The sequence below is a fragment of the Peromyscus maniculatus genome, chromosome 21, assembly GCF_049852395.1.
Source record: "Peromyscus maniculatus bairdii isolate BWxNUB_F1_BW_parent chromosome 21, HU_Pman_BW_mat_3.1, whole genome shotgun sequence".
NCBI classification, from domain to species: domain Eukaryota; kingdom Metazoa; phylum Chordata; class Mammalia; order Rodentia; family Cricetidae; genus Peromyscus; species Peromyscus maniculatus.
The window spans coordinates 43917878-43938998 of NC_134872.1; the positions used below are offsets into that span (position 1 = coordinate 43917878).

General features: G+C 37.1%; 1 protein-coding gene across 32 annotated transcripts in view; it reads left to right on the top strand.

Annotated features, from left to right (window-relative positions):
* Window positions 1-21121, top strand: part of Tbc1d5 (TBC1 domain family member 5) — a 453313-nt gene that overhangs the window by 229935 nt on the left and 202257 nt on the right. For all 32 annotated transcript variants that reach the window (XM_076557560.1, XM_076557565.1, XM_076557572.1 and 29 more), the window contains 3 exons: window positions 17859-17967; window positions 19347-19436; window positions 19527-19601. In XM_076557560.1, the coding sequence (XP_076413675.1) occupies window positions 17859-17967; window positions 19347-19436; window positions 19527-19601 (274 nt within the window). The remainder of the gene's footprint in view (window positions 1-17858; window positions 17968-19346; window positions 19437-19526; window positions 19602-21121) is intronic.

The window sequence follows — 21121 nt, forward strand, 5'->3', positions numbered from 1 at the left end:
CAATCTATGAGTATAGCAGACTATCATTAGGAATCATTTCATTGACATTTTTTTGTTGTTGTTGTTGTTAGTCTGCTGTGGGATGTCTTTCTGTATGCTGTGAATATATGTTGCTCCCACTGTCTAATAAATAAAGTTGTTTTGGTCTAAGGCAAGGCAGCTTAGAGGCAAGTGGGAAATCCAAGCAGAGAGACGGGAAGAAGAAAGGCAGAGAGAGATGCAAGCCAGCTGCCCAAGGAGCAAGATATAATGGGACCCAGGTAAAGCCACAGAACACATGGCGAAACATAGATTAGTAGAAATGGGTTAATTTAAGATGAAAGAGCTAGCTAGCAAGAAGCCTGACCCATAGGCCATACAGTTTGTAAATAATATTAAGACTCAGAATGATTATTTTATAAGTGGCTGCTGGACCGTGGGGCCGTCTGGGACCAGAGAAACCTTCGGGCACCAGCCCTGTTTGAATCTATCCTAGTTCTCTGGGCTATCCAGGCTCTGGTCCCTGGCTATCTAGTCATTGACTCCCTCTTGTTGCATTGGCCCCAAATTGGACCAGTCATTGGTTGGCCACTCCTACAATTTCTGTGCCACCATTACCCCAGCCCATCTTTCAGGCAGGACAAATTGTATATTGAAGGTTTTATGGCTGGGTTGGTGTCCCAGTCTTTGCTAGAGTCAGACTAGTAGATTCCAGGTGGTTTCCACAGCACTGGGTTTCCACATCACTCCTCCCCCAATGCCTCCCAATTACAATCATCTCTTCCATTACTCTTCCCTCCACTCCCTCCAACTCCCCACCTAATCCCTACTATTCTCATCCCTATCGGCCCCCAGTCCACCCACAAAATCTTTTTTATTTCTCCTTCCTGGGAAGATCCATGCTTCCCCCCGGACTCTCCTTGTTATTTAGTGTCTCTGGGTCTGTGGGTTTTAGCATGGCTATGCTTTACTTAACAACTGTCTTGAGGCTAGCACATCCTAGACAAGCACTCCAAACTAAGCTATATCTCCAGCACACAAGATCTCATTATATGACCTAAGCTGACCTTGAACTTCTTCAAGTTCCAATGTAGTAAAATTCCAGGCCTGACACAACAGGCCTGGTTATAATCTCCTTTTTTGTTCTTGTATTATTGTAATGTTATATTAACAAGTTTTAGGAGTTCATAGTTTGTTGTGTTTGTTGGTTACTTTAACAAATATCTAAATATTGAATATGGGATGAAATAATGATTGTAAATGCATTGATGACTTTGGACAAGCCTTATACTGTGTATACACTTTAAAGTGAGGATAATAAGATGTAGTTGATATGAAAAATGTCAAGTGGTAAATGCTGAATATTAATTGCTTTTATTGTTCCAACAAACGTCACTGTCATCATCTTCAAGCTTTTGGTATTGGTTGTATAATGAATAATTAGCCTCTTGTTCTATTTCTTTTTCTTTCTTTCTTTCTTTCTTTCTTTCTTTCTTTCTTTCTTTCTTTCTTTCTTTCTTTCTTTCTTTCTTTCTTTCTTTCTTTCTTTCTTTCTTTCTTTCTTTCTTTCTTTCTTTCTTTCTTTCTTTTTTTTGTCTAATTTGAGCTTAGGTCTATTGACGTAATCCTGGCTGTCTTGGAACTCTCTATGTAGGCCAGGCTGACCTTGAACTCTGAACTGCCTACTCCCTTCTGAGTCTGGGATTAAAGGCTTGTACCACCATTCCCAAATTAAAGGAATCTTGAAGCTCCATCTCTGAGACACAGTGTTCCCATTACCTTTGTGTAACAAATTCTACAGCCTGATGGGGGTGACACATACCTTTAATCCCAGCACTCAGAAGTCAGAGGCAAGTGGATCTATGTGATTTTGAGGCCAGCCTGGTGTACATAGTGAGTTCAAGGACAGCCAGAACCACACAGAGAAACCCTGCCTCAAAAAACAAAACAACAAAACAAAACAAAACAAAACAAATTCTACAACTGTTAAAGGTGAGGGGAAGTTGTTGCACTATTAAAAAAAACAGGTTGATATCTGGAACTTGAACAAGTAAGTTCTGAAATATAAAAATCAGGGGACTCTAAGTGTAGCTTTGTGAGCTTAATGCTTATATAGACTTTTTTAAAAAAAATAGCCAAGTTTTATTTGGCATTTGTATCTTCATGTCATTTTTCTTCATTGATTCAAATAGAGCATACTTGTAATTAACTCTCAGAGCACCAGAAAGATTATTATACAATGCCTTGTTTTAGAGGTTTTGGTTAAAATTTGATTGTATATCTCCTAACCATTTAAAATGGAAAATTTCTAAAAACTGAGAAGATATCATTGATTTTATTGATCATATTTTATAGTTTTTAAAGAACAATGTTAGTGTCTTCTGTCAGACATTGATCTTTATTTCTAATGTAACCATCAAACAGAATCTTGCAGAGGCTGAGAAAAGACAGTTTGTAAGTCTGGAGAAGATGCCTAACTGGCTCTGTAGCAGGCGGCCACCTTGAAGAAGGGCAGCTGACCTTGCCAAAAGAAGCAAGCCTGTTGCCAACACATGAATACAGACTGTTACATTAGTTTGTGTAGCTGCAGTAACAGCTGCTCGCATGATTTTAATTATTTTGTTAGATGATATAATAGTGACCTATGAAATAAATAGAAGATGAATATATTTAAACTTTATTACTATATCTCTAAATATTCTTTTAAAGAAATAGTAAGATAGCGTTCTACACAAGTTCAGAGAATATGTATTGTTGAGTAGTATTGAGAATTATACTTTAAATTAATTTAATTAATTAAATTTAAAGGGAGTGGAGGGAGAGAGTAATGGAAGAGATGATTGTAATTGGGAGGCATTGGGGGAGGAGTGATGTGAAAATGTTGATTAATGTAGTGCTTTGTTCAGACGTTTAAAGTATAATTCTAAGATAGAAAAGAACTCTATTTTCACCTTATATATCAGTAAGACCTAGGTTTGGTTTATATAGCCAAAAACCTACTGTAAATTGGGTTTACTAGTCAATTTGTTTAGAAAAACTCAGACCAGTTACTTCATATTCTCTTAGAAACTGGAAATATTGTTTAATTTTCATTTGTTGTCTTGTATAAATAGCATAAAGATCTTTGATTCTCATTTTCCATATTCTGTATATGTAGTGGTAAAGCACTGAATTTATTTATTTTTTTCTATTTAATTCTAACTAACTCCATTTATGAGTATTTTTCCACAAGCTATACCAATCAGAAAAGTGTACTACTAATATTTTTTCTAGATTTTGACAACTGAATAATCTTCCAGTAATAATTTTTTTACTTTTCCTTTTTCTTTTCTATTTCTCTTTTTGTTTGTTTGTTTGGTTGGTTGGTTTGGTTTGGTTTGGTTTTTCAAGACTGTGTTCCTCTGTGTAGCCCTGGCTGTCCTGGAACTCACTCTATAGACCAGGCTGGCCTTGAACTCAGAGATCCACCCAGCCTCTGCCTCCCAAGTGGTAGGATTAAAGGCATGCTCCATCACTGCCCAGGTCCCAGTAATAATTTTTAGGTGCAATGTTACAGACTTCAGTAGCCACATAAAATAATGAAAACCTTTGATATTCAGTGTAGATGGATGAATCTCTCCCGCCCACCTGTTCCTGAATAACCAGTCAGAGGCTTAATATTAATTACAAACTGTTTGGCCTATGTCTCCAGCTTAATACTAGCTGGTTCTTACATCTTGAATTAATCCATTTCTGTTAATCTGTGTATTGCCACGTGGCCGGTGACTTGCCAATAATTTCACATTTGCTTCTTGGGTGGCTCACTGGTGTCTCCCTGACTCCCCGCTCTTCTCTCTCTGTCTCTGCTTGGAATACCTGCCTGGCTCTATTCTGCCTTGCCATAGGCCAAAGCAGCTTTATTTATTAACTAATGGGAGCAGCACATATTCAGAGTACAGAAAGAGTTCAGTTACAAGTCTTACCCACTAAACCAAAGATTGTAATGATTTAGTTAGGAATCCTAACCAGAAATTTAAATAAATGAGTTACTTGGGTGAAATGGACACTGCACAACACTTGTGTGTGCCTTTGAAAAGGGCTAATAAATTACACACTTGGGCTAGTGGAATGACTTGTTTTTTAAAAGTCTTATGAAAATTTGAATCTCCCACACATATATAGGCTTCCTTCTCCACTCCTTCCTTCTCTCTTCTCTTGCTTGTTTAGTCAAGGTTTTGCTAAGTAGTAGCTCAGACAGAGTTCAGACACTGCACCCTCCTGGAGTTGCCTCCTGATTATTGGGGTTTATGTGTTCAACCATGCCTGACTACATTGTGATTTTTTAATTGTTAATAATTGTATATTAATGTAACCAATTATTATTAATAAAAAGTCACATTTGTGTTTTTAATTTTTTCTTAAAAAGACTGTATTTTATGTTCTTAAAGAACTTTTATTGAAGCACAAAGAGAATTTTCCACTTTTATGTATTTTGCTTCATCTCTTTGGGGAAAGCAAAAAAAAGGTAATTTGTCTTCATTATCAGCACTTCCAAAGTTGATTATTTTTCTCAAAATGGTGTGTTCTGTAGTTCATCCAGTCTACCAAATTGTAGATTTGGTTTTTGCATTTAAAGTTAAATCTTTTGTGAACTTTCTTCAATCATTAAGTTTAAAAATTAAGCCAAAAATTAACACAAAGATGTTCGTGCATATCATTTATAACCAATAACTCGCAGAATTTAATTTTAGGCAGTACCTTTTACATTCATGTGTTACCGTGTCCTGTATCTCAATGAAATCATAACCAAACATTGGTTTAAAAAACACAGAATGGGGGGGGGGGGGGCTGGAGAGATGGCTCAGTGGTTAAGAGCACAGACTGTTCTTTCAAAGGTCCTGAGTTCAATTCCCAGCAACCACATGGTGGCTCACAACCATCTGTAATGAGATCTGGTGCCCTCTTCTGGCCTGCAGGGACACATGCAGACAGAACACTGTATACATAATAAATAAATATTTAACAAAAAAAAAAAAAAAAAACAGAATGGGGCTGGAGAGATGGCTCAGAAATTAAGAGCACTGGTTCTTCTTCCAGAGGTCCTGAGGTCAATTCCCATCACACACATGGTGGCTCACAACCATCTATAATGAGATCTGGTGCCCTGTGAATTAAAATTGGAAACACACACACACACACACACACACACACACACACACACACACTGGGCAAAAGCTATTAGACACTTGAAATTAAAAAAATCCATATTCTGATAACATTCTAAGACTATTATTTTGCCTATTTGGTTATTTTTAAGAATATACATTAACTCATAGAGATCAATTTGTTTGTTGGCGTACCAAGTATAATAGCAAGCAGCCTAAATTCTTTGTCTTTTCCCTCACTACCCAGTCATCTTATAACCCTCTGACCTTGCTGTTCCCATTACTTAATGCAGTCTCATGCTGTAGGAAGTAGAAGAGGACGAAGATTCCCTTAGGATTCCTGGAGGACTGCTGTCCTGGTTGTGTGGTATTGCCTGTATTTTATTGTGAATCTATAATTACATGATACAATCTCTGAATTCTTTAGAATTATCAGGTAACTTAGGGAATCAGGTTTTTTTTTTTTTACTTTTTTTTCATTTTTATTTTTTTTATTTTTCTATTATCAGCTTGATACAGTATAAATTCTTATCCTACTAGTGAAATGTTTTATTGAGGCTTGCCCAGTATTTGAGTAAAACCAAAACTTATTATAAGCCACAGTCATCCTAGCTTCTTCCCTGCTATATAGCCTCTCTGGTTCTGATTGTTGCTTTATATCTAGTATCCACTTATGAGTGAGTACATACCATGTTTGTCCTTCGGGGTTTGGGTTAACTCACTCAGGATGATATTTTCTAGTTCCATCCATTTATGCTGTCATTGTTTTCTTCCTCTGAGTAGTACGCTATTGTGTTTATGTACCACATTTTCTTAATCCATTATTCAGTTGAAGGGCATCTAAGTTGTTTCCAGGTTCTGGCTATTATGAATAATGCTGCTATGAACATAGTTGAGCATGTCTCTTTGTGGTATGATTGAGCATTCCTTGGGTATATGCCCAAGAGTGGTATGGCTGGGTCTTGAGGTAGATTGATTCCCAATTTTCTGAGAAACCGCCATACAGATTTCCACAGTAGTTGTACAAGTTTGCACTCCCACCAAGAGTGGAGGAGTGTTCCCTTTGCTCCGCATCCTCTCCAACATAGGCTGTCATTAGTGTTTTTGATCTTAGCCATTCTGACAGGTGTAAGGTGGTATCTCAGAGTCGTTAGTCAAACTTTCACTATTTGCAGATGATATGATAGTATACATAAGTGACCCCACAGATTCTACCAGGGAACTCCTACAGCTGATAAACTCCTTCAAGTAATGTGGCAGGATAGAAGATCAACTCAAAAAAATCAGTAGCCCTCCTATACACAAATGATAAAAGGTCTGAGAAAGAAGTCAGAGAAACATCACCCTTTACAATAGCCACAAATAATATAAAATACCTTGGGATAACACTAACTAAACAAGTGAAGGACCTGTTTGATAAGAACTTTAAATCTCTAAAGAAAGAAATTAAAGAAGATATCAGGAAATCAGTTTTAAGATGAGCCACAGACCAAATATTACCACTTTATCTCTATAATTATTTGATTGTGTGAGTTTAAGTAGGGTAAATAAGCTCTGGTTTTTAATTACTTCATTTTTAACACTGAATTTTGAACAGCAACTATAACACATAAGGAGCCTGCCTATGAATTAAATGTGTGGAATACCACAGGGTAACACTGTCATTACTTCAGCTTTCCTTTCTTTTTCTTAATTTCCTTTTGGTTTTAATCATCTTTCTTTTGCTGAAGTTGATTTTTGTTTCATGAAAAAAACTTATCTTTCTAATGTGAAGATATATTAGTATTTTAAGAATTGTATTTACATACAGTTACACATAGTTTGTATGGGAGGGATTTTTCTTTAATCTTATGTTTAACATCCATCTGATGATTCTATTTTTATTTCGTGGAAGAAGCACCACAAGCTTCAGAGTTAAAGGGCACTTTCTGACCATAAAATGTGTGACCTTGACAGGCAGCAGTGGCACACGCCTTTAATCCCAGCACTCGGGAGGCAGAGCCAGGCAGATCTCTGTGAGTTCAAGGCTAGCCTGGGCTACCAAGTGAATTCCAGGAAAGGCACCAAAGCTACACAGAGAAACCCTGTCTCGAAAAAAAAAATTAAAGTTCAAGATAGAGTTATAAATCTTTAAAAATGTTAAATCTGTTGGACAGCAGAGCTCTATTGCTTTAGAACTAGAGACAGCCTTCTTGTTGTTTGGATTTTGTTCTGGCCACAGGTCTCCTTCCCCAACCCTCTGTCTAATTCTGTCTTTTCTGTCTAAATAGGCTGAACTCTTTTTTTCCATGCAGGAGGTTTAAGGGAGGGTAATAGGGTTAAATAATCAACACAATGATCTGGCCCAATTTTGTGCACTTGGCTCCTGATGCGACTTAAAGAAGGAACTTCATTTTTTCTGCTCCTAAATCCACAGATGGCATTTGCAACCATAATACAGAAGAGCTATATATCCCTACCATAGATCAACTAAAACATGTATATTTCCTTTATATACTAAGCCAAAACCTTTTTCTGTCTTAACTTCTTGACATCATCGAATTTCTAGCTTCAGTACTCTTGAACTGTGTAGTCATTATTAAGTAAAAAGAGGGCCCTTAAATGTAAATCATCAGGATACTGAAACAGTTAATCTGATCACAGAGGCACCTGCTAAGTGACTAGTGGATGTATATAGCATATTGGATGAAGATGCACAGGACAGAGCAATAATTGACATTTTGGATGGGACAAAATAGTGTGAGATTGCACCACTAATTGCTATGCGGCATAACATTTATGAGTTGTTTATTCTGGAAGTCTTCCATTTCACACTTTCAGAGTGCCAGTGGACTGGGATTCCTGAAGTTATGACAGTGAAACTTTAAGAAAGAGGATAAAGGACTATCAGTGTATCCCTTAAGGAAGCTGATAGTTATGAGAAGGGCTGAGGAAATGGTTTGGTGGTCAAGAGCACTTGCTGCTCTTGCAGAGGGCCTGGTTCAGCTCCCAGCAGCTCACAACTACCTGTCAGTCCAGTTCCAGGGTATCCAGTATCTTGTGGATCCCAGGTATCAGGAACCAAATTCATGTATATGCATACAGGCAAACATTCATACATATAAAAAAAAACTTTTAAAAATAGACATAAGGGAAATCCACTAAAAACAGAATGGAGAAAAGGGAATGGTCAAGAACAAAGCGTAATGATAGATACGTGTAAAAATCATACTTAAACCATTTATCTTTATGCTAACAAAAATTAATTTAAAAATAGAACAAATAACTATGAAAACAAAACTGTTATTTAATGCAGAGACAGAGAACTTTGTGTTTTCAAAGTATATACAACATCAGAGAAAAATTATACATGGATCTAGGGAATATTTTGGTAATCTCAACATTTTCCTGTTGAGTTAAGAAAAAAAAAAAAAAGAAATCACTGCTATGATACATATAACTTTACCATGCCAAATACCTTGAATATCACTGTGTCTTTGAAATTTTTAATTTTTAGCTGGGCTTAGTGGTGCATGTCTCTAATTCTAGCAGTCAGAAGGCAGAGGCAGGAGGATGTCTGAATTCAAGGGTCAAGCTGGTCTATATAGTGAGCTCCAGCACAGTCGGAGTTACATATCGTGAGAACTTTTCTAAAACAAACAAAGCTATAGTTTTTCTTTGTAAGTATACTGTTTGCATATTTTCTTTCTGAAAATCCCCAATATGATATATTAAAAAATTTGAACCTTGTTTGTGTATTAACAATGCCCTAAAAGTTTTGAATTGGGATGCTAAGCCAGCAAAGCCCATACCATGATTCTAAAGACCCCAGACTTGCAGAGTCTGAATTGTTTCTAATGCAGTACAGTAGACAGGGCCCTTGATCTGTAATTGAGTGAGGTTCTCACTGTCTTTTGTGGAGAGATGTTTTTCTGTTTTGGGTTTTCACAGGCAGTAGGAAATTGTTTTCCCAGAAATACTAATGCAAACTAACTTAAATGCATCAATTGACCTCATACTAAAGTTCATTTTATCATATATCTTTTATCTTCATTTGAAGCTATATTTCCTTGGTTCTTTTTAAATTTGTTGTTGAATTTGGTTTTATTTGGGCTTATAACCCAGATCTTAGGCATAGTTCTTTTCAGCATGACCATTTTGATATCTTACAAACATATAGTCATCTATGGAGATTTTCGCTCCTAACTTTGACATGTACATGTGTGAGGGAGCTAGGGAAGGTGACTGTGGCAGAACATCCTTGGGTCTAGTGAGTGATGTAGTATAGACAGAAGGGAGGAAGTGGGCATCACTATGCCTCCTAGTTCTTAGCAGTAGCATCATTCATTTAGGATGATGATGTAGCATCACATACATAGCTATTTAAGCACATGTATTATTTAGTGTTTGATGGTTGTTTTCTTTCTATGTAAGTTTGTGTCATGTGTGTTTTTGTCCTGATATCCCTTGAACCGTAATAGTTGCTTCTTTTAAAACTGAGTATCTGTATGAATAGCATTTTTTAAACATTCTGAGCTTAGTTCAGGAACCATGAGCTATATGATACTATTTAAATTACAATAAAATAGGCAATCCTTCATTTGTACTAAACCAGATTTCAGCTGCTTGGTTGATATATGTAATTGTAATTGTTATGGTGGAAAGAGAAATACAAAGCATATCTTCCACCTCAGATTCTATTGGATAGTGCTGACTTGGAGGTTGTCAAGTGGATGGTAGACTCATTGTAGTATTTTGTTCTGTTTTATATCGTTTTTGTTTGCTTTATTTCATTCATTCATTTATTTATCTATCTATGTATCATATCTATCTATTTATTTATTTGTTTAATTATTTATTTATTTTAGACAAGGGAGTTTCTTGGTTACCGTCTGTGGCTGTAAAGAGACACCATGCCCATGGCAACAAGAGAACATTTAATTGTGGGTTGCTTACAGTTTCAGAGGTTTTGTCCATTATCATGGTGGGGAGAATGGTAGCAGGTAGGCAAACATGTTACTGGAGAAGTAGCTAAGAATTCTACATCCAGATCTGCAGGCAGCTCGAAAGAGTAGAAAGCCATTGGGCCTGGCTTGGGTTCCTGTAATGTCAAAGGCCATCCCCAGTGACATAGTTCCTCCAACAGGGCCACACTTCCTTAATCCTTTCAAATAGTGCCACTCCTTGGTCATTAAGCATTCAAGTCTATGAGCCATTCTTATATAAACCACCATATAGGACCTCTCTATGTAGTCCTGGCTGTCCTTCAACTTGCTGTGAGGGCCATGTTGGCTTCTAACTCACAGAGATCCACAAGTCGCTACCTCTTGAGTGTTAAGATTACAGGCATGGGCCACCACTCCCTGTTATTGTAGGCTTCTTGAGTGAAGATACTTCAAGGATACATACATTGTTGCAGTGTATAGCCATAGAAACCATTCTACTCCTGGAAAACATGTATGTCTTAAGAGAGATTTTGCTTTTAGAAGCCAAATAAATAAAAATCCATTTCAAATAAACATTTGCTAAATAAATCCATTGCTAAAAAAAATCAATTTTAAAATTCATGGAAAATAATTTATTTCTGATACTATGAGTGTTCCTTTACAGTTTTTCTTGTATTATATAGTGTATTGTAAGCCAGTCAATCTTCCCTCCCTCCTCTCAGTCTCTGTCTTATTCTCCCCTCTCACTGTTAAACATTTTTGTACTGCTCAGACTGCGCTTGACCTCCTAAGTTTCCTGCCTCCCGATGGTCTAAGGTTCTAGACCTACACCCCGATCCTTGACTTCCTTTATCATAGTCTCAAAGTCATATATCAAGCCCATACCAGTTGCCTCAAACATCAAATACCCAAGGTCAACTGGGAAGGCAGTTCAGGAGATATAGTAGAAGTTACAGAAGGAATTTTCCCTTCTATATTAATTAAATGTTTGAGAAATACCATGAAATACAAAGTTCCTCCAGTTATCATGGAGATTGACTAACAGGAGCGCCTTTTCTTACCACATCTCTAAATGCTGATCCTTTGATTACTAATATAATGACTTTTATTATCACTTCAATTAAAACATGTATATATAACATTTTTATAAAATTGGAAATCTTCTAATGAAACTTTTCTGGATTCCTCTCCTAAACGTATGATTAAATGAACTCAGCAGTTTCGATGTGACCTTGCATTTCAGGTCACATAAAGAATAAGTGTGTTATAGCTACGAGTCTCCAACTGTACTTTAATTTAGTTCTTTATATTCTAGAGAATGCAAGATTGGACTCAAGATTTCCAGTCCTCATGTATTCCAAACCTGCACTCAGAACTTGACAATAGATTTTAGCAATCTCCATGTAATAAACTAATCCTCACCTTAGTCTCGGTAACACCTTACTGCATAAGACCATATTTTACCTAAATGTATGAAGAAATTATTTTAAGCTTGTGGTAATTGTACATTCCATTTTATATGTATGTACATATGTATGAGTGATATACCCTAATGTTTCATTATAGAGGGGAGAAAGGCTTGAAATAAGAGTAACTTTTTCAAAATTCCTGATAGAGGAAGCAAAAAGCCAGTAGAGTTACTAATTGCCTTTTAGAGACTCGGAGTTCCCTCATTACCCGTGATTTCAGCTAAAAATGAGGTAATTACAGACACATCAGTGTCTGCCTGCCTGGTGTCGGCACCTGCAGACCTAGTGCTGCAGCCCCGTATCCCTGCCGCTCGCTGTGGTCGCATGCTGGCATACTGCATGTGTGCTCTCCATATTTCTGTAGATCTGAGGAGGGCTCTTGTTCTGTTTGAATAGCATTTTTAAAGTCATTCCTTTAACTGGCATTGAATAGGATATGGAGATTATGATACACTCCTTTTGCAGGTAGAAATCCTTAGTATGTTTTTCTATAAATTAGAAACATTTAAAATTGTCTCTTTTTCCTTTGCCTGAGCTTAAAAAACGTGATCATAGATGATAGGACAAATTTTAAGATCTCACTTTATACACTAGGAATATCAAATTATGCAAACACTTTGATATCAACTTTCCCTTTCTTCATGCTTCTGGTGTTTACACAGTCAGTGCTGCTCCTCGGTCATCTTCCTTCTTCCCTTTGATTCCATTACACTCTGTTGATTGCAACAAGGTGATGGCGGCCGTCTGCCTTTCCTTCACAACTCCATGACCATCTCTGAGACCTCCTATCCCATTGCACTCTGACCACACAACCCAGAAGCCAGAGAATCCTCTTCCATTTCCTTTTCCCATTTCCTGTAGCTTGTGCTTTCACAGTGATAACCCTTCTCTTACCCCTGAGCCATTGCATTGTCATCAGAGCTGCAAGAGTAGAGCTTTCCAGTACTCCTCAGTAGTCTGTGTACTCGTTCCCTTACTACAGTCGTGGGAGTTGTGTTTCCCGCCTCACTTTTATGAGACATTGTTCACCTCCAGACGATATCAAAAATTCAGATAGAAATCATCATATTAATGACACACTCTCCTTAGAATATGGATATATTCTGTAGTTTACCATCATCTAGATCACCGATTAAAGTTTTCTTCTCTAAATTTAGCACATAATTATGTATCACTTCAGTTACAAAATTGTTAAACAATAGATTTAGAAGACACAGATTAGAAACTGCAACAGCATACATAAGACTTGTAAAAGTTCAAACAAGAAGTTATTTGCAATTGATACCTGCTGGAGAGGGAAGTCCATTTTCTTGAATGGAGTGGTACTAGATATATTAACCACACTCCTAGACATTCTGATGCTTAACACTAGTTGTCCAATACAGAACTGACTCCATGTTTTCATGATGTGTTTTCTCCTCTTTCTTTCTATGCTGTGTGTGTGTGTGTGTGTGTGTGTGTCTGTGTGTGTCTGTGTGTGTCTGTGTGTGTCTGTGTGTGTCTGTGTGTCTGTGTCTGTGTGCTCTTGCTTTTGGGCTTTGGATTTGCTTTCAGCTTTGACTTACTTAAGAGAGAAGAAAAATATGGAATGGGGTGGGCAGAGAGGGTGTGTAGGGGAGGAGTTGGGGAAGGGGAAAGAATGTGACCAAAATATGTATGAACAATTTAAAAAAGATTTCACAATATAAATATTGGAAAGTACATTAAAATTTTTAATTGAAAATAGATATCTTTGTAATCATTAGCTGTATTCATTCATTGAGTATTCAGAGTAATTTCCTCATTTAGGTGTAGTGACACACACCTTTAATTCCATCACTCAAAAGGCAGAGGTAGTGGAGTTTAAGGATAGCTTGATTTATATAGGGAGTTCCAGGTCAGTCAGGGTTACGCAATGAGATGCTCTGTCAAAACAAAGGAAAAGTGATTTCCATGTCAGAAACAAAAAGCAAAACAAACCATTGCAGAAGGCTAACTATGGAACTCACTCTTAAAGGGAAGTCATCAGTTACTGTTGTAAAAACCTTGCTGATTTGTTGGTTTTGTTTGGAGTTTTTTGAGGAACAGTTGCTACACATTTGGCCAGTGCTATTTACTCACAGTAGTCTCTTTGAGGAGCAAGGCAGTAATTTTAAGTATTTGTCAACACTATATCAAATTAATTCCAAGGCAGCCACTGCTAATCAGTGTTTCAGTGCTGATTGTTTTCAGGGATCTGGTGCCTGCAATGGTAGAGTACTTGCCACTTGGTGGCACTAATGCTTTTTTCAAAGGAGTTCTTGAAGGTCTAGGTTTCTACACCCAAGGCTCGGGGAATATTACAGATAAAAGGACCAAGATGTCTGTTGAAAGATTGTGTCTTCTGTATATACAACAGGGAAGCTTCATCCATGAACTTTCAATGATATGGTTGCCTGAATAACACATAAACAATGACACCACTAGTTGGTTTGCCAGGCTGAATGTAGTCTGTCACGCAAAACCCCATTCATACGTGAAGAGTTACATGCAATTAAGACTCCTTAAATGTTTAAATGTGCCAGGTCATTCTTCACTGTGGTCATATCACATCTTGTCAGTCAAGTGTTGACAGGTTACCTTGTGCCCTTACCAAATATTAACTGAGGTCTGAGGAGAAAACATAAGATCTTATTCTGTCCTGCTTAATTGACAGAGATCATTTTCTTTGTGCTGTCTCTATCATGCTTTGTCTTTAGTTTACTTGTTCTAGAAAGGCACTATTCCTAGTTTCCATTAATTTGTTTTTTCTCTTGTGAGTAGTTTAATTTTTCTAAATATTTGTTTTCTCCTTTGAAAAGAGGAATTGAAGACACATAAAGAAACTGGCTTCTATAGGGGTTAAAAGTTTTTTGCCTAGGTGGTGGTGTTGCATGCTTTTAATCCCAGCACCCAGGAGGCAGAGGCAGATGGATCTCTGTGAGTTTGAGACCAGCCTGGTATACAGAGTGAGTTCCAGGATAGTCAGAGTGAGCTACAGAGAGAAACCCTGTCCAAAGAAAAGAAAAACAAACAAAGAGGGTTTTTGCCTACAATATTACAATGAACTTTTTATCATTTGGTCGCATTATTGACAGGTTTTGGCTGTTCAGATCTGCCTACTGCCCTGTACTCCTGATATCTAGTATAAGGCAAAATTTGCTCACTACTTTTCCTTTACTTTTGCTAAATAAATTGAAAGTCTCTACAACCAAGTCCTTACTATTTCATATTATTTTCCCCCAACTTCAGGATCAGTTAAGTCTATCATTTATATTTATGCTTATTTAAAAAAACATTCATAGTGCTGCAGAGATGGCTCAGAGGTTAAAAGCACAGACTGCTCTTTCAGAGGTCTTGAATTCAATTCCCAGCAACCACATGGTGACTCACAACCATCTACAATGAGATCTTGTGCCCTCATCTGACATGTAGGCAGAACACTGTATACATAATAAGTAAATAAATCTTTTTTAAAAAAACTTCATATTGGTTCAGCTCCTCTAGAACATCTTGCCCTTTGTAGTCTCTTTAACATCAGATAGATCATAGATCAATTCTTATAGGTAAAATTTCAGTAGCTGTGATTTGAATTATTTTATATTTGGAGTTTTAATTATAATAAAACCATTTCTTCTACCCAAGAGCTTTGTTAATTTTAGTATTGTTGGTTTAGAGTTTGCAAATAATATAAAATACCTTGGGGTAACACTAACTAAACAAGTGAAGGACCTGTATGATAAGAACTTTTAAGTGTCTGCAAATAATATAAAATACCTTGGGGTAACACTAACTAAACAAGTGAAGGACCTGTATGATAAGAACTTCTAAGTCCCTAAAGAAAGAAATTGAAGAAGATATCAGAAAATGGAAGGATTTCCCATGCTCATGGATAGGCAGGATTAACATAGTAAAAATGGCAATTTTACCAAAAGCAATCTACAGAAATGTGTCTGTCCACTACCCTAACTTCATACCCCGTTGTGTCTCTATGAATGCTAAGCACTTAGTAGGCACTGCATAAATATTACTTTATATCACAGTTTATTGGTCAAATACTATTCCATAGAATAGACAGTAGATTACCTTGTGGCCTTTGTGTGCCTCTGTTGTTAGAGGTTTTCTCAACTTGAAATGTTACACCTTAATTAGAACTATATGTATGAATAGGTTTAAATGATTGCAAATTTCAGAGATATTCAAATTCATTTGCCCCAGGCTCCTTTCCTCTGCACCAGTCAAGGCACAGGGTCTTTATTCATCACACCTAATAATTGTGCTTCATTATTTAAGAGCACATAGCTTGACCTCAAAAGCCAACCTAACTTGACAGGATGGCAGTCTAGCCAGAGACTGGAAGTCACTAACTCATACATCTTTTTTCCTTATCCAGAATTATTGATGTTTTCAGGCCATGAAAGTACTTGTTTTAATTTGTTTATTGGTTGTTTGTTTTACAAATTAAGTTTAATTTGGGATTCAAAATACATTTGAAATCTGTTCTTTTTGTTCCCAGGCTACAAGCTGAGACATATCTCTATAATGTGGTTCTGTGTCTGATCTTTGAATATTACTAAGAACTTGATAAAAACACAGTGTGGGTGTATGTGTGGGACTCATTGGAATTGAAAAACACTTATTTACTATTTAACCCGCTGAGTTCATTTAGTGATGCACATGCATGTAGGCGCCTAGATTCATCCACTGGGTGTGGGTAATCTACCAGTGGCCTATATTAGTCAAGGGTCTCTAGAGTAACAGAATTTACAGAATAAATCCTCCCCACCCCGTGTGTGTGTGTGTGTGTGTGTGTGTGTGTGTGTGTGTGTGTGTGTGTGTACATATCTTCCCACCTCAAAAGATCTGGATTAAAGGTGTTTGGATTTTTGCTTCAAATTAGCAAAAATTCCTCACAGATGTTCCCTCTGCTTTTGAGTTTCGGTTAATTACAGGTGTAGTCAGGTTGACAACCAAGAATAGCCATCACACTTCTCCCCAAGCAACCATAAACTACCAAAGCTCCTCAGCTAGGTTTGGATGCCTCAGGAGACCCTCCCCACTCAGTGTTGGAATTTTAAACTGAATTGATCTTTGCAGGCCTTGTGTAGGTAACCACAGCTGTAGTGAATTCATGAATTCAGCAACCATTAAACCACTAAACCATTTAACCACTTAAAAAAAAAAAGTGTGACCTGCCCTGGGGTCTGAAATGCCTATGCCATGGCAATACTCACTGAACTCTATTCCCTGTCCTTATAACATTTTCTCAAGATAGATATTATTGTGTCCTTTCCCAACATACATGGAATCTGGCCCATAATGGCCTTGTGTTTCTGAGGTTTCAGTAGCTTTCTTCTTTAGCATATCTTTCTCCAGAGATTATATCTGGGATTTTGGCTTTGATACTGAATTTTACATCTTAAGTCAATTTTATTGTAGTAGTATGGAATTTAAGGGTAATTTCATGAAGCTGATCTCAGTAGTCTCAACTGTTGACAAATGACTCTTATTGTTTAGTTTGGTGCAAGATGCTGGGAATGTGGGTCTGATTCCTTTAGTCAACCTCAGTTAATGGTTTGGGACAATTAATTTCCAATTGTTTCCCAGTAGAGCAGATTTACTTATATATTAATGAGGCACAGGTGTGGGCCCCTGGTGCCTGCATGCCTGTGAGGCATATTTCAGTTGTTTGTCTACTCAGCCACAGACTACAAGGTATTCAAGCTTGCCTTTAACAGTTTTTACACTGAGACTCTTACATTTTTTGATGTTTTCTTGAAATTTCTCTGCACCTGTTAACATTTTCACACTGATCATGTAGAAAGAAGCTATGGGGATTTCAGTAGGAAACATTCACAATTTAAAAAGGTGGTATTCTATTACATTTAACTGTCCAGCCTAGCAGAAAACAAAATAGGATTATTTGAAGAGTTATTTTATGTGAGAAGTCAGTATAACCAACAGGCTACTTCTTTCTTATGTAATTTTGGAAACAGGTGTACTTTTGTTAATAGATAAATAAGTCATATTTTTACTAAGACTCATTTTTCTTACTTATTCACTGAACTACACTACCAGTGTCTTCAAGGAAATGGAATAGCCTCCATAGACATTACATATTTCTGAAGCTAGGATAATTATAGCGATCTACATATTCATTAAATCTACAGAAGAACTGTGTCCAAGAAGACAGCCATTCGTTCAGATACAGAACACCCCTAAATATATGCATTTTAAAAGTTAAATTTCTTAGGCTATTTAAAATTAGTTTCTTGTAGCACACTCCTCTTGTAGTAGAAGGATTTTAACAAAAGGACACCACTGATCTGGTTTTTTTCCTACAGGAAAGAATGGGAAGAACTATTTGTAAACAACAATTACTTGGCAACAATAAGACAGAAGGGGATTAATGGGCAGCTGAGAAGCAGCAGGTTCCGCAGCATCTGCTGGAAGGTAAGAAGGAAATATTTATTTACAGTTTGTGGTAGCAGAGTATGAGCACATTACCTGATGCCCTGGAAGATTACCCACACAGGGATCACTGAAGTTTCTGGATATGTAACTTTTTTTTTTTTTCCATTTACGTTTTCCTTTCATAGGACATTTACCACTAAGGTTGAACCACCTGGGCAAGTGGAGTTAGTAAATAAATCCTTTGAAGTAACTTTCATTTCCTTTAATGGTGAACATTTCAGAGCAGTGCTATTAAATGACCTGGAGGAGGCTTTTCAGATGTTCTGAAGTTGGGCAGGAGAGTGGAGGGCAAGCTTGAAGTTTGAGCCTCTGTCATCTTGTCATTCTCCTTTTGTCTTACTAAAGAGCATATGGAAAGACTTAACATTCTTTTGTTAGAAACATAAAATGGAGGGCAGCCAGGAGAGTAGAAGGAAATTGGGTCATTCTCCTTTGGAGAGAAGGGTCATTGGTTACCAAAAGTGGTAATGATGATCTGCAGTCATCATTTTAATTGCTTTGAAAAATTAGCCCATTTTGTTCTCTAAAATGAATGAATTTGGGTGTAGACTTGTTTTTTAAATGACCTCTATCAGTATTTTTAAGGCTGTCTGCATAATTTGAGATTGTAAAGTCTGTGCAAATCAAAACAATAAGATATACATGATGTATTATATAGTTCTAGATTTAATAATTTGGATTTAATAATGAAAATACATTTTTCTTTCTTTAGAGGCAGACAGGAGACCTGCTGTTAGAACATTTGTATTCAAATATTAGTGCCCCACCCTCATTCCCCGTTGTTTAACTTTAAGTACATTTTGTTTCCTAAAAATAAACCTAAGTCTGGATTCACTTTATTAGTGTGTTAAACTAAGTTAAATCACATTTGTCATTTGAAGAATGTATTTTGATAAGCTGATTGCCAGTTCTAAATTACATTCTCTGCTGTTAAACTTGCAGCCTCACTTCTGTGCCCTCAGCCTTCAGCCCTCAGGCCACTGACTTGATGAAAGCCTAGGGACTGCTTACCAGGTGTTGCCTGCAGTAACTTCCTATCATTCCCAGGGAGATTAGATGTGAACTTCCATGTGCTTTCCTCCCTTTTTAGAATAAATTTTGAAGAAAGCCTATATCTATTTTGTAGTTTAACTTTTTAATTCTTGCTTTTAACCATTGATTATTTAGTTTTTGACTATTCTAATCATATTTTTTATATATCCATGAACATATTATTGGGAATTGAAATGATTATATTGAATGGGACATGTCATGAATGGGGTCTTTCTTTAAATTTTCCAATGATCTTATTTAGCCTGGTTTTCATACTTAGTAGGATTCTTTTTTTACAAAATTTTCTCTTTTTCTCCCCCCAACAGCTCTTTCTTTGTGTTCTTCCTCAAGATAAAAGTCAATGGATAAGTAGAATTAAAGAACTAAGAGCATGGTATAGCAGTATTAAAGAAGTAGTAAGTAAAAAGTCAATGTAACTCATGCATTTATAGTTATGTGCTGACTTTAAAGTACTAGCCTCTGATCTTTTGATATATCTCTTTCAGCATATCACTAATCCAAGGAAAGTTGTTGGCCAACAGGATCTGATGATCAACAATCCCCTTTCACAAGATGAAGGAGTAAAGTTCCTTTTTATTATGTTTGTTTGTTTTAAAATTATTTCATTTTTATATGTATGTGTGTTTTGCCTGCGTGTAATGTCTGTGTACCATGTGTGTGCCTGGTACCTTTGGAACCCAGAGGAGCATGGTAGATCCACTGAAACTGGAATTATGGGTGATTATGAGCCACAATATGGGTGCTGGCAACCAAACAAAGTTCTCTGCATTAACAGCCAGGGCTCTTAACTACTGAGGCATCTCTCAAACCCTTTTTTATTCCTTAAAAAAAAAAAAAAAAAAAATGCTTTATTGATTTATGTCATCTGTATGGGGTAAGGGTACTTTATATGAAAATCCCTATGTAAACAATTTATTTCATGCCCTGTGTTTTCAGTATTCTAAATACTACCTAAATCCTGATTTTGTGTATGTGTGTGTATACACACCCATAGAGGCCTGCTCTATCATTCTTTGCCTTGTTCCCTTGAGACTAGGTCTCTCACTAAAGCTCAAGCTTGCGTTCAGCTAGACTGACTAGGATCCACCATCTCTGCTCCCCAGTGCTGGAGTTACAGCCACGTAAGGCCATGCTCAGCTTTGTCCGTGGATGCTGAGGACTCCAACTCAGGTTCTCATGCTTGCGTCTCACCTGCTGAGGTATCCACTCAGCACCTGTGGGCCCGTCTCTTAAAGGTGCTGCCGCCTCCCAACAGCGCTAAGCCACTAAGCTTTCCACACTGCAGCCTTTGCGAGCTTTCAGGATCTACACCATAGCAATTTCTCTTGAGTTATCCACTGTACTCTAAATTAGTTCTTGCTTTTTAAATGTAGGAATGCTCTATTTTTGAAAAGTGAATGTTAATTTTAGGTTGGCTGTTGTCTTCCAAAATATGTTTCATTATTATTATAAGTTTATATACTTGATTTTGACTTTAAGCATATTGACATTAATACAAGCTGTGTTTCAACATAAAAACTGGCTACCTGTTTTCTTGGACTCTGTTTTCCTTGGTGGAAAATTTGCCAGAATTTGGCTAATTTAATTAAAAACATTAATCCATTAGAACATAGGGAAATAAATGGATTGTCTATTTGTCCCTGGCTAACTTTCAGTCTGAATAATTAACTGCTAATTACAGGTTTGTGTTCACATTCTAAGAATTTTTCATGTTCAGAGTTAAATTAATTTCAGAGACTTGCTTCCAAGCCTGACCACCTTGGTTCAATCCCTGAGACATGTGTGTATGTGTGTCTATGGATGGGTGTGTGCGCCCGCGCATGTACATGCATGCATACATGGGGAAGTGCAAGGGGTCTCATAAGAACTAAATGTAAAACAGAAGAGTGTCCCTGAGGATAGTGGTATCAGGGTTCCAATGGAGAGGAAGCAGCTAAGGAACACCTTACAAGTGTACACTTGGCAGAACTGTCCCTAGAAGAAAGCAGCTCCCTGTGGTGACTCGGGAGCAGCTCTTACTGCAGAGGAGTGGAGGACAATTCGTACTTAGCAGAGACTGTGTCATTACCACTTGTTGCTG